Genomic DNA, 12,658 nt, shown 5'->3' with positions numbered 1-12,658 from the left:
TCAGTCTAACCTGTAAAGGGAGTCCTGGATTACGTTTTCCTTAAAAATCAAGGGGAACTGATCAGTAGTAAACGGACAGATAAAAGAAAAAGAATAAAAGAACTCGGGACAGTACTTTACAGAACACACATCCATCGGATTCATATGGTTGGCTAGATGTTTAATGATTCCTTGAAGTAGTTCTGTGGATTGATACATTAGTGCCATGCCAAACATCTCCAAAACCAGTGAAAGAGCTTGTAAATATGTCAAAGAAACAAAATCACACATTACTCTTCAGTGCTACTGTTCACCCGCATCATTTCTTTATTATGAAACTACATTGTATCAAAAGCAGACTTTAACTTACCACAAGGATTTCAATTATTTTTCTGGATTTTCAACAAAGCTTGTGGACTGAATCTGTGGCATCCTGAATAATTTCAACCATCCTTCTGTTTGTAAAAATGGGAATTACATTACATTACACACATGTAATGTTTATATGCAAGTGACATTTTCTAAAGGCTTATTAGCTAGCATAACTGCTAAACTTTCATTAATTACTGCATATCCATTTCCCATTTGTTTCGTACAAACTGCGAGACGAGTCATTGTCTGTGGTAATCGACAGAATGCCATAGATGTAGTTGAAAATAATAACATTAACATACACTGCCATTCAAAAGTTTGGGGTCAGCAAGAATTTAAATGTTTCTGAACTTGGAAGAAATCGCCATGTATTTGATCAAAAATACAGTAAAAACTGTAGTACCGAGAAATAGTATTACAATTAAAAAAATAATAATTTTCAGCATCATTACTCCAGTCTTCGGTTTCACATGATCCTTCAGAAATCACTCTAATATGATGATTTGCTGCTCAAGAAACATTTATCTCTGACCCCAGACTTTCGAAGCATATTTGTGTACATTTAACATGTTAGCTAAAACTATGAGTTAGTTATGAAAACTCCCCTGATATTAATAAAACTGGGGGCCATCACCAAACTTGCTCCAAGTTTGGGGACGTTTGCATCCAACAGCCAAATGACTGTGAGGCCCCCTGAATACAGAGAGTAAAGAGAGAAAATGTGAGACTTGCCTCAGCCTGTGCAGGGCAACACTGAGACTCTGCCTCAGCCAGTCCCATGGCATTGCTACAAGGAGAAGAGAAATCCTCAGTTTAGGACAACAACCACAGGGAACTACAGTCACACCCTTACCTGGGCATCTTCCTGAAAATCACAGTCGAGCTTACGCTGGACATAAACGATTCTCCGGTTCATGTGGGTCATTTCATTCTTTTACAAGACGGTGATCTTCAGGAAGACTGCCATCTGAATGGTTGTTTATCTCTTTGAGAGCCATATGTTCTTCCATAAGGAGCTGAATATTTAAAGGGGTCTTGCACATTTACTTCTGAGGTCCATTGTTTTTTTCCCTACTAAGAATCAAAACTTAGTTTTTCTATGATCATTACAATTTAATTGACTTGCTGTTGTAGCACCTTTAAAGCGCCCTCAACTGCACTAAAATGTGCCACTCAAACTGTTAAGATCAGGGACCTTGTTAGTTGCATGTTGTTCAGGAATAAAGGTACCTATCCGAACTCAGCCTTACTGGGTGGTCCAAGCTTCCGAACACCAAATAGGCATCACGGATGTGTAAATGTCAGACATTGCGAGATGTTTTGATGGTGGTCTTTTAGGACGTCTTAAAGTTACATCAAGTTTACAAGGCACAAAACTAATATCTCTCAAAAGATGATTTGACCCCTTTAAACTCAAACGTCAATATGAAAGAACATCAAACGTGGATGCAAACGCTTCGGCTTTCCTCGCACTCATAAAATGCATTCCAGTACATGGTAAACACACTGCTTTCATACAAACAACAGCCATCAAGTGGATCATCTGTAGTACAAACCTTACGGGGTTGTCCTTTACTTGCTCATGAAAAAACAGCCGTTAGATTTCAATAGTTTATTACAATTCATAGTGGAACAGTACAGATATCATTCACAGGAGTCCTTTTGTTATTGGCCCTACAGAGAGAACACTGTAAATGTAGACAAGCAGACACAGAAAAATAAACTCAACAGTGACAGCTATTCTGAAGCCCTCACCAAGCAAAGCTGGGGACAGGACGTCCAACAGCACCTATGGGTGCTGCGAAGGCTTCACACTTTTAGTACAGTAGTATATTTACAGTGACTTGCCTTGATAAAGGTGCTGTACGAAACTCCAGCCGCTTCAAATTATTACGAACCATATTTACTACACTTCACTTCTAAAAACCTAAACAAAACATGAGAAAAAAAGCCAAACTGTATGATCTGCAACAAAGGGTAGGTCCAAATAAAAGACTTGGTAAAATCAAATGTCCCATGCGTTACACAGTTTGATTACGCCATCTCCTCATTGCAAGAAGGGTTACGGTTACTGATCTGGATTGTAAAGCACGCCACTAGATGGTAAAATGGTTGAATCACCAAACCTAATGTAGACCAGAGATGACTCTTCAATATCGGCCTCCGGGAGACATTACTGGAGGTCTCATGCCAATGGCAGGCCGAGGGGGAGCGGCCTGGTAAGGAGGAACCATGGGTGGGGCTTGACCATACGGAGGCATCCCTCCTGGGACGTACCCAGGCACTGCTTGTGGTGGAGCACCATATGGCCCTATATGAGAAGAAACCGATTAGTTGCATTTATAACAAAAATCTGGTTTTATCTTACACAGCGATTACACACTAATACAGTTCTGAAGTTTGTGGTTGAGAAGACTTTTATTATGTTTTTGAAAGAAGCTCCATTTACTTGATCAGAAACGGTCAAAATTGTGTGAATATTTAAATTGTGAAATTTTACAATTTAAAATAACTTTTCTATTTTAATATTTTGTGTGGCAGGGCACCTTTAATGTCACTTGATTAATACGTCCTTTCTGAATAAAAACTTTTCAAAGAGTAGTGTAATATTTTCGCTCTTATTTTGACATTCAGCGGGCATCCAAAAGTCCGAGAGCACTCAAATGCACCATACCTTGCATGGGATGCCTAACACCCGGCTGCTGCGCAGAAATGCCCTGCTGAGGGGGCATCACGCCTCCCATCGCTGGAACTGGTGGGGAAGATACGTGGGCCTGTCCCGCACTAGGGATTTTACACTGGTAGCGAGGCAGCTGTGCTCGCAACTCCTCCTGTCAAACACATAATGCAAAGTGTGCAGGGCGGTAAGACATAAATATGGACTTTTAAGCTTCCTTACTTTCTTCTGTGGAACACAAAAGAAGATATTGTAAAAAAAATGAAAGTCAGTGGGGCCCAGTGTTGTTTTGGACCTTTTTGACTTTCCTTATGGACAAAAACATTCTTCAAATGTATGTTCCGCAGAGGACAGAAAGTCACAGGTTTGTAACGAGACAGTCTAAGATAATGAACCAGTTGCTTTATCAAATGCAAGCATGCACCTCTCCAAAGCTGATCAGTTATTTCTGCAAAGCTTAAAAAACAAAGCACAGAAACAGGTTCACTTACCAGTGATATATCTTCATCAGGGTGGATCAACTTACTGGTTGCACTGGTAGTGGTGAGGGTGGCGGGCTTACTTGTGACTGGGGTGCCCGGTTTGGCCACAGTGCTGCTATTGTTGGCAGCAGCAGTGGTGGAGGACTGGGTGTAGGCTGGGAATGTGGGTTTGGGAGCAGCGGAAGGAGGTGCAGAGGAGCTCACTGCTACACCAGAACCAGCCTGCTGGACCTGGAGAGACAAAAGAGCAGATCAGATGCATTCAGGGATTCAACTCAAAGCTGCATTATGGTACTACAGTTAACAGAAGCAAAGCAGATTTAAAAAACAAAACAGAACAAGAAGAAAAAAAACTGAATACAGTGGCCCCACAAAGTATTTAAGTCACATTTAATATACAATGCAAGATATAACAATATAAAATCATGGGTTATTTACTTTTTTCTAGAAATAGAGCGCAAGCACATTTTTCAAGCAGAATGCCACCATCTAAAGCTCACTTAAAGTCAATATTTAAAAACACTAATTCAATAAAAGATCTTTAATTTTTCATACTGTATAATACAATGGAGTGATGCCATAATTTACTTGAAATTTTGAATTTTTTTATTTAGACAAAATAGTATAGAATTATTATCATCCATAATATTCACCCATTTTTCAGCAATGACCCGGTCGTGCAGGTTCGCACTTGCAACATTAAGAAAATCAGACTCTTCCTGGCAAAGTATGTGGTGCAACTTCTTGGCCAGGCTCCTGTCATTTCAAGACTGGACTACTGCAAACGCTCTACTGGCAGGCCTTCCAGCCGTCTCAACTAAACCTCTATAGATGATCCTAAACACAGTAGCACGTCTGGTTCAATCAGCCAAACAGAACCCATGTCACACCTCTACAGATCTCACTCCACTTTTGATGCTGGCATTCTGGACTGACCACCTCAACTCACTCCTACAAGTGTACGCTCCCTTCTGTCAGATAAGGTCACTGAATAAGCGACATCTTGTTGGTCCTTCACAACAAAGGTTTAATTTGTTTTTGTTCTTCTCTTCCTTCGCTTTGGATAAAAGCATCTGCTAAACGCATAAAATGTAAACAAGATTATAAATGATCTCAGGACAGATTTTAAATAGCAGCGCATCTCTAACAAAATTAGTTTTGTTAGTTTTAGGTGATGAAATAATATCTGTAGGCCTACTGGTTTCAAATGATTAAAAAAAAACAGATATGTTGGTCAAATTAAAGTATTTGGACACTTTCTGGTAGTAAAAAGTGGATCATGATCAAGTGGTTCAGTGTGTCCACTCCAAATACTTTTTGGGGCCACGGTATACACACAGTTAAAAATTGACTATGCAGGTGTATTTTAAAAGAAAGAGAAACACTGAGTTTAAAAGAGAAAATTAAGCTGTCTATCACTTATCAGCCTCAAGTAAAAATCCGTTTTGACTTTTCTAAAGCACTAGAGACATCCTCAAGAGCAAAGTCAATTATTCTAAGAGGCAGTCTGAGGTCTGTCTGCTGTTACATGCCATCAATAGTTTTAAAAAGCAGCTCTTTCACCGAGTCAGCAAGCTACTGCATACTTGGGACAGCGGTTTAGAGGATGCTGACAAAGTGTCCAGACTGGAGGAAGCTGAGCTTGTGCTTGGAGCTCGAGTGCCCATCTGCAGCATGGAGAGAGAGCACACAGTAAAGACCCTGTTTAATTCTGGACCTGACTGCTGCTCACCAAAACGATCATGAACACACTTAACCCCAGTTCATTTACAACTGCACTCTAAAACTACCAGCACTAAGGTTTTTTTTTTAATACAGCCCCTCTTAATGGGCTAGCTCACCCAAAAGTGAAAAATCTGTCAATAATTACTCACCCTCATGTCGTCCCAAACCCATAAGTTTGACCTTCGTTCATCTTCGGAACACAATTTAAGACATTTTTGATGAAATCAGAGCTTTCTGACCCCTCCATAGACAGCTATTTAATTAACACTTTCAAGGCCCAGAAAGGCAGTAAAAATATTGTTAAAATAGTCCATGTGACTACAGTGGTTCAACCTTAATTTTGCGATGTGACAAGAATACTTTTTCTGCACAAAAACAAGCAAAAATAATGACTTTATTCAACAATCTCGTTCTAGCTTGTGCCAGTCTCCTATGCAGTTTCCGTTGAAACATTGTTTAAATGTTTTTACTGCCTTTCTGGGCCTTGGAAGTGTTATTTAAATTGCTGTCTATGGAGGGGCAAGAGTGCTCTAGGAATTGTCAAAAATATCTTAATTGGTGTTCTGAAGATCTTACGGGTTTGGAACGACATGAGGGTGCGTAATTAATGACAGAATTTTCATTTGGGTGAGCTAACCCTTTAGGTTTATCCAGATCACATGTTGTTTTCTTAAGGATTCCCACAACAAAGTTTTTTTTCTGCTGGTCCAGTCAGTTATAGTAGATCTTTTCATTGGTCCAACATAAAAAAGGATAACTTTTACTTGAAAAAACAAACAAACAAATAAAGCAATTTATTTCATATATGCACCAGAATGTTTTTATACTTTGTCTTCAATAAACTAACAATTATTATTCACGTTTTCTATTTATTAAATTACAGCAATAGAAGCCCAAACACTTTTTTATGTTAACCCTGAAAGTGTATGAATTCATACACTTTTATTGGAAAACAATGGCTAGTCTCTGATTGAGAACAGCACTTCACTTGTGGCACTTATGGTTTACACCTGGTATTAAGATGCATTTTGGTCAATCAGACCACAAGCAGACAAGGGAGACACATCCTCGTTTACACCTGGTGTTTTAATCCGTCTCTTTTGCCCACTTTCACTTCGGTCCTGATTTCTTTGAGGGGAAGGTTTATGGGCAGGTAAATGTATAGGCAATCTAATGGAAGAAATAAGCTCAAGTAATTTTCATATGAATGCAGAGCAGTGGCTTTTTTTCTGCTCTGATAGCGGCAAGAACAGACCAAATGCGTAATTGTTTCTCGTGGGGTCGTAAGATATTTTCATCATTGACAGGGGCAAGTCTGTGATTTTATTGCTGTCCGAATCCAGAATGTCAGTGTTTTTCTCCCACCACCCTCGTAAAAATCCCCGGCGGAATCAACTACTGTTTTTTGACAAACACCAATGTTGTGTGGTAATTTTATTGCTGTCTGAATCCACTTACTGAAATGCTGGTATTTACAAGAGCAATACATTTCATCACCGCTCAAAAAATAAAAAGAAGAAAAGCACGTAAACATTTGAAATGGGCCGTTATTACGGCAGCAATTATATATGTTAAAATAACAGCATTATGTTTACCTCATGTAATATTTCTGCTCATTTCCATGTGGAATAAAATTACATCCTTTATTTTTTTGATAAAATACGCATAATGTGCGTCTATATATATTCCTATTTTTAAACAGATTTAAATAACTCAATAATAATTAGTATATTATTTTCCTATTATTAAATTAAATATGCATTTATTCTTATTATACAAAGCATATGACATTTTATTTACAGCATACAATCATGTTATTGACCCCGTGAGCAGTGCGTTCCCAGGTGCGCAGGATCACAAAACTCTCTCCTCCACCGTGAATAAATCACCGTCCGAATGCACGAGTTATCACTGAGGTGGCATGCAAATTTATTTTTACGGACGTCCACGTGAGAAACAATTACCGTCCGAATAGGGCTAATGTGTGATAGAAATCAGGAATGGTGAGAGAACATTGTGCCTTCAAATCAAACTTTTGAAGTTTAAAGGAACACGCCGACTTTTTGGGACTTTAGCTTATTCCAACCAAGGGTTCACTCAAAGCAAGGAGAGTCTACGTTTAGCTATTATGCCAGCCGTAGCTGGAACCAGCTTCCTGAACAGATCAGATGTGCTCCAACAGTAGCCACTTTCAAATCCAGACTCAAAACACATCTGTTCAGCTGTGCATTCACTGAATGAGCACTGTGCTTTGTCCGAACTGCTTGCACTTTAATTATGTTTCATTTTAACCCTGTTTTATTTTTAAATTATACTTTATCTTTATTTTTATTTCCTTTTAATTCCTATTATAACTATTATACTATATATATTTTTATTTTATTCACTTATAACTATTTTAACTTAATTTCTGTGTAAAGCACTTTGAATTGCCACTGTGTATGAAATGTGCTATACAAATAAACTTGCCTTGCCTTGCCTTATTCACCGTATCCCCCAGAGTTAGATAAGTCCATACACACCATTCTCATCTCCGTGCGTGCCATAACTCTGTCTGACGCACCCAGCGCTAGCCTAGCTTAGCACAAAGACTGCCGGTAAATGGCTCCAGCTAGCCTACTGCTCAATAAGAGACAAAATAACGCCAACATTTTCCTATTTACATGTTGTGATGTGTATAGTTACATCGTGTACTAAGACTGACGGAAAATTAAAAGTTGCGATTTTCTAGACCGATATGGCTAGGAACTATCCTCTCATTCCTGTATAATAATTAAGCAACTTTGCTGCCGTACCATGGGTGCAGTGGCACAATGATATTACGCAGCGCCTGAAAATAATATCATTGCGCTGCTGCACCCAAGTATGGACTTATCTAACTCTGGGGGATACGGTGAATAAGCTAAAGTCCCAAAAAGTCGGCGTGTTCCTTTAAATCCTGTCTGGCAAATGCGATTCCCATAATGTTTGCGCATTAGGTCAGTGGGCAGAGAGTAGGCAGTCTTTTGTGGCTGTTAGAACACATATCGTCCCCTTGGAATTATAAGGTTCTATCTGACATTTTTGTGAAAATTGAGTTATTCACATATTCTTATTCTGTGACAACTTCTTTACATTATGTGATGTTGTTTTTTAAGTTTTTAATTTTTTTTAACTTATTTAGAAAATAAAAAGATTCTTTCTACACAGTCAAATGGAATGCAAAAACTTTAAAGCTCAATATCTCCAAACCAGTCAGAATGCAGATAGAACCTTATAATTCCAAGATGGCGATATGACCATGAGCGTTTACACTAAAATGGTAAATGGACTGCATTTATATAGCGCTTTTAACAGACCAATGGCCATCCAAAGCGCTTTACACATTGCCTTACATTCACCCATTCACACTCTGACGGCGGTGTCTGCCATGCAAGGCGCCATCCAGCTCGTCGGGAGCAGCTGGGGTTAGGTGTCTTGCTCATGGACACCTCGACACTTGTTCAGGTGGAACCGGGGATCGAACCACCAACCTTCCGGTTGGTAGACAACCTACATGAACCACTGAGCCACTGCCGCCCCACACTACAAAGGAAAAACCGGCCGAATGCGTTTTCGACGGCCTGAACTGATTGAAAGTGGACAAGCTCAAAACGTTTTACACCTGTAATTAGCGTCATCCACTTGTGATCGGATCACCCAAAATGCATCTTAATATCAGGTGTAAACGGGGCCTTGGATACTTCAGAAGCACTGGAAACCTGAAAACATCACTGTCAGTAGCATGAATTGATGCAAAGGTGCTAATAATCCTGGCCTCTCTTTCTAACCAAATGCTTGACAGTGAACAAAACTGACCGTACAGTATTTTCCTTGGTATGAGTCTAATCAGTCCCTGAAAGTGACATAAGAAGAAATAAAGATATTTAATTTGACTTAAGATGCCTTTTGGTTCTGCAACTAGCAAGGAAGGGCAGTATACCTGTCCTGCACTGGGAAACAGTGGCTTGGAGACACTTGGCTGTGGCGTGGACACTGCGGTGACAGGCACAGCTGGCCGGGTGGTAGTAGGAGGAGCCTGAGCCATGTGGGGTATGCCAGGGTGATGGCCCATGGGAGGTGGTATTCCTGACCACAACAATAAAAATTATTATGAAGAACTGAAAAAACATTTCTCTTATATAGTATATACACATAATGAGCCTTAAAATGAAAGGTTACTGTACCTGGTGGCATGCCTGGCATCATTGGGGGCATTCCATGTGTAGGTGGCATCATGCCACTCATTGGCATCATGCTATTGATTACATGCAACAGGAAAGAAAGTTTATTGAAAGAAACATGTTTAAGACATGGATGGGCAATATTTAGACTCCATTAACGCCTACCCTGGAGGCATCCCTGGCATGACAGGGGGCATTCCTGGCATCATTGGGGGAACACCAGGCATCATCGGGGGCATTCCTTTGAGAGAAGTCATTTAAGAGACACACAATAAATATGCATAAAAGCTTAAACTGAGTGTTTTGTATTATTACAAAACACACCTGAGTAGCTTCCGTGTGGCATCCCTGGTGCTGGGACAGGGGCCATTCCTGGCTGAGTCATAGGGGCGTAGGCTGCCTGAGGCTGTACAGTTGATGCCGGCTGTTGGAAGGAGGGCCCAGCCTCTTCATCCTCATCATCTTCATCAGAGTCATCTTGGTTCTGTCTTTTCTTCTGATTTTCTGTTCACACAAAGCAAAGGAATATAGTTGTTATGGGTTTACATGGGCTAAAAAAAAAAAAGAGCACAAGTAATATGAAGTTAAATGTGCTACCTTGTGTTTTTTGTTCCAGTACACGTCTCCTCTCCTCCATGTCTTTCTCTGGAATACCCTCCATTCCATAGATCTCCAGTTCTATGTCAGTCCTTCCAGGTATCGCATTAGGGACACCATCAATAGTTTCTTTGTGAACCTTCAACAAACAAAAGCAGAGTTTTGGACATACAGTAAATCAAACATATTACATATATAGACAAAATCCCATCGACATACCTGCATACAGTGGATGGCCAGACCAGGACCAGTGTATAACTTCTTGTGACATATGTGACACTTAAAGTGCTTGGCCTTCTGGTGTTGAATGAGAATCTTTTCATCATCAAAATCCCTGTTACAGTACCTGAGTTTGCCGTTAAAGTCATATAAACAAGAAGAAAAAAAAATCATAACAGAAAGGCAAAAAAGTCAACATTGTTAGCATAAAGATGCTTACATCTCTTGGTACACTTCTTTCATAAACACCCTGGTACAGTGGTTCTCAACCTTTTTGACAGTGCTCGTCTCTTTTCTGCCGTTTTGTTAATGACCTCTTTAGTAAACCAATACATAACCAGCAAAAGCAGCGCTGCTTGAATCTCCTCTATACTTGTTATTGTTGCAGACAGTATCGCACAAACTGTCCGTCGCTGACTGGGAGGAGCAGTCGCATCGCGCGCAGTCCTACATCACCGGACTAATTTGCCTAATCTTCTCGGGACTTTAGACCGCAGTGGAAACGCAGACAGCAGGTCTGGGGGAAAAGAAGTTCCTGGTACAAATTATTCCTGGTAATTTCGGTGGAAACGGGGCTTATGTTGTAAACATTGCAGCGCTTTCGAGTTCTACGGCAACCGATGCTGTTCACGTGAGCACCACGACGCATGAACGGGCGCTGCACTGTATTTACAACGGAAACTGCCACAGGCCAGAACGAAATTGTTGAATAAAGTCGTTATTTTTGTTTGTTTTTGTGCAGAAAAAGTATTCTCGTCACTTCATTAAATTAAGGTTGAACCACTGAAGTCACATGGACTATTTTAACAATGTTTTTACTAGTTTTAGACCGATATATCGGCCGGCCGATACAAGGCTGCTGCGTTCGCCGATATTTTTTTCAAGAGATTAAGTTAAGTGCACCTAAGCATTAAATGACTAGGTTGTAAATAGTTTTAAAAGTATAATAGTTTTAAGTATAGTACAGTCAGTGTGCACTTTATGATGCTTACTTGTTGATAGTGTGCAATAGTGTAATTATTTTATTTATGCTTAAATATTTATTTTCAGAATTTAGTTTCACCACTGAACTCTTTTTTTCTTGTTCTTTTTACTATTTGTTAAATATTTTGTTTTTTTAGTTCAATAAATGTTCCTTTTTTAAATTGTTATCATCATGATCATTGTGTAATTTTTATGATGTAAATTGAGGGAGCAAAAGCAGTATCGGCTCCAAATATTGGCTCAAGAAAATCGGCAGCTGTATCGGTCATCGGCGAAGGCGATGATATTGGCACTAAAAAAATCCATACCGGTAGATCCCTAGTTTTTACTGCCTTTCTAGGCCTTGAAAGTGTTCATTAAATAGCCGTCTATGGAGGAGTCAGAGAGCTCTCGATTTTAATCAGAAATATCGAAATGTTCGAAGATTAACGAAGGTCTTACGGATTTGGGACGACATGGGGGTGAGGAATTATTGACAGAAGGATTTTTCTACCTGATAAAACATTTAAGAGGAAAATGTTTAATCATTATAAAAATGATATAAAAGTTTATTACACTTCGACTAAATTCATATTTTATTAACTCAGAGGACTTTTGCAGTTCTAGAAATCAGACTTTTAAAAGTATGCTTCCTAATATATTCTAAATGGTTGTTAAAAAAACAGGGGTGAATTAATTTCAATAAGCCAAACAAATAAAATAATGTCTTATTTGTTGTAAGCTTCTTGAACAGTCAAATATTGTTGTATAATATCCACTCAATTGGATATTTTCTTGTTGACTGTTCTCGACGTTATCAACATAATGGCCTATTTTTGTTAGTGCAAACGTTGCACCAATCTACAAGTAACATATAAACAGACATATACAAAAAGTAGATCTATGTCACTAAATATGATGATGTATCAAGTCAATGTAATAATTGGTAGGTCCTGGTCACCATGACCAGGCTCATTTTTTGATGATGACCGACTGACTGTACATTAACGCGTTTGCTCCACCATCACCAGATGAACAAAGACTGCGCTATACTCAGCGATCAGACGGGCGTTCAAACAGAACTCAAGTTCGCAACGCCTGTGGCGTCTAGTGAGTAAACACGTAGCTCAGTTTGCTTTGAGACACAGCCTTGATATCAGAGCAACATGCGAAACAATGCATTAGCCATCCGCAAACAGGAAGTGGGCCAATCCCTACTAATAAACAAACCGACACACATAGAACAACTGTACGATAGCTTTTAAAGAAGGATACCAACACCAGGGCTTCATCTGCTTCTTCTTTTTTCTCCCCATGATCTATTTACCAACCTTTTCAGCAATCAGCACATTGACACCTACCACACCATTAGCAGAAATAAAATGGAGTAAACAGGACATGACGACGCTTTTTCCCATGCACTGACAACTCATCAGAATTAA

The 12,658-nt window shown here is 39.4% G+C and overlaps 1 protein-coding gene across 8 annotated transcripts; it reads right to left on the bottom strand.

The window, feature by feature from the left end:
* znf207a (zinc finger protein 207, a) lies at positions 1 to 12,647 on the bottom strand. 8 transcript variants are annotated; one of them, XR_013817414.1, is made up of 15 exons: positions 12,492 to 12,605; positions 10,254 to 10,380; positions 10,035 to 10,173; positions 9,762 to 9,941; positions 9,603 to 9,678; positions 9,441 to 9,511; positions 9,197 to 9,342; positions 5,097 to 5,177; positions 3,520 to 3,741; positions 3,026 to 3,182; positions 2,478 to 2,662; positions 2,200 to 2,278; positions 1,084 to 1,138; positions 350 to 434; positions 1 to 236 (listed from the first exon to the last, which is right to left on the bottom strand). XR_013817414.1 is itself a non-coding variant. In XM_079828179.1 (12 exons), the coding sequence occupies exons 1-11, from the start codon at positions 12,530 to 12,532 to the stop codon at positions 2,502 to 2,504; spliced, it is 1,401 nt and encodes a 466-aa protein (XP_079684305.1). In that variant the 5' UTR covers positions 12,533 to 12,605; the 3' UTR covers positions 1,951 to 2,278; positions 2,478 to 2,501. The 8 variants fall into 8 exon arrangements, 4 of the variants coding, with proteins under 4 accessions (XP_079684306.1, XP_079684304.1, XP_079684305.1 ...); XR_013817415.1 differs by lacking the exon at positions 5,097 to 5,177; XR_013817417.1 differs by lacking the exons at positions 1 to 236; positions 350 to 434; positions 1,084 to 1,138 and adding an exon at positions 1,952 to 2,025.
* Positions 12,648 to 12,658: the final 11 nt, after the last annotated feature.

Source organism: Gobio gobio, assembly GCF_949357685.1.
Source record: "Gobio gobio genome assembly, chromosome: 1".
Taxonomy (NCBI): domain Eukaryota; kingdom Metazoa; phylum Chordata; class Actinopteri; order Cypriniformes; family Gobionidae; genus Gobio; species Gobio gobio.
This window is presented reverse-complemented; position numbering and strand designations above follow the sequence as displayed.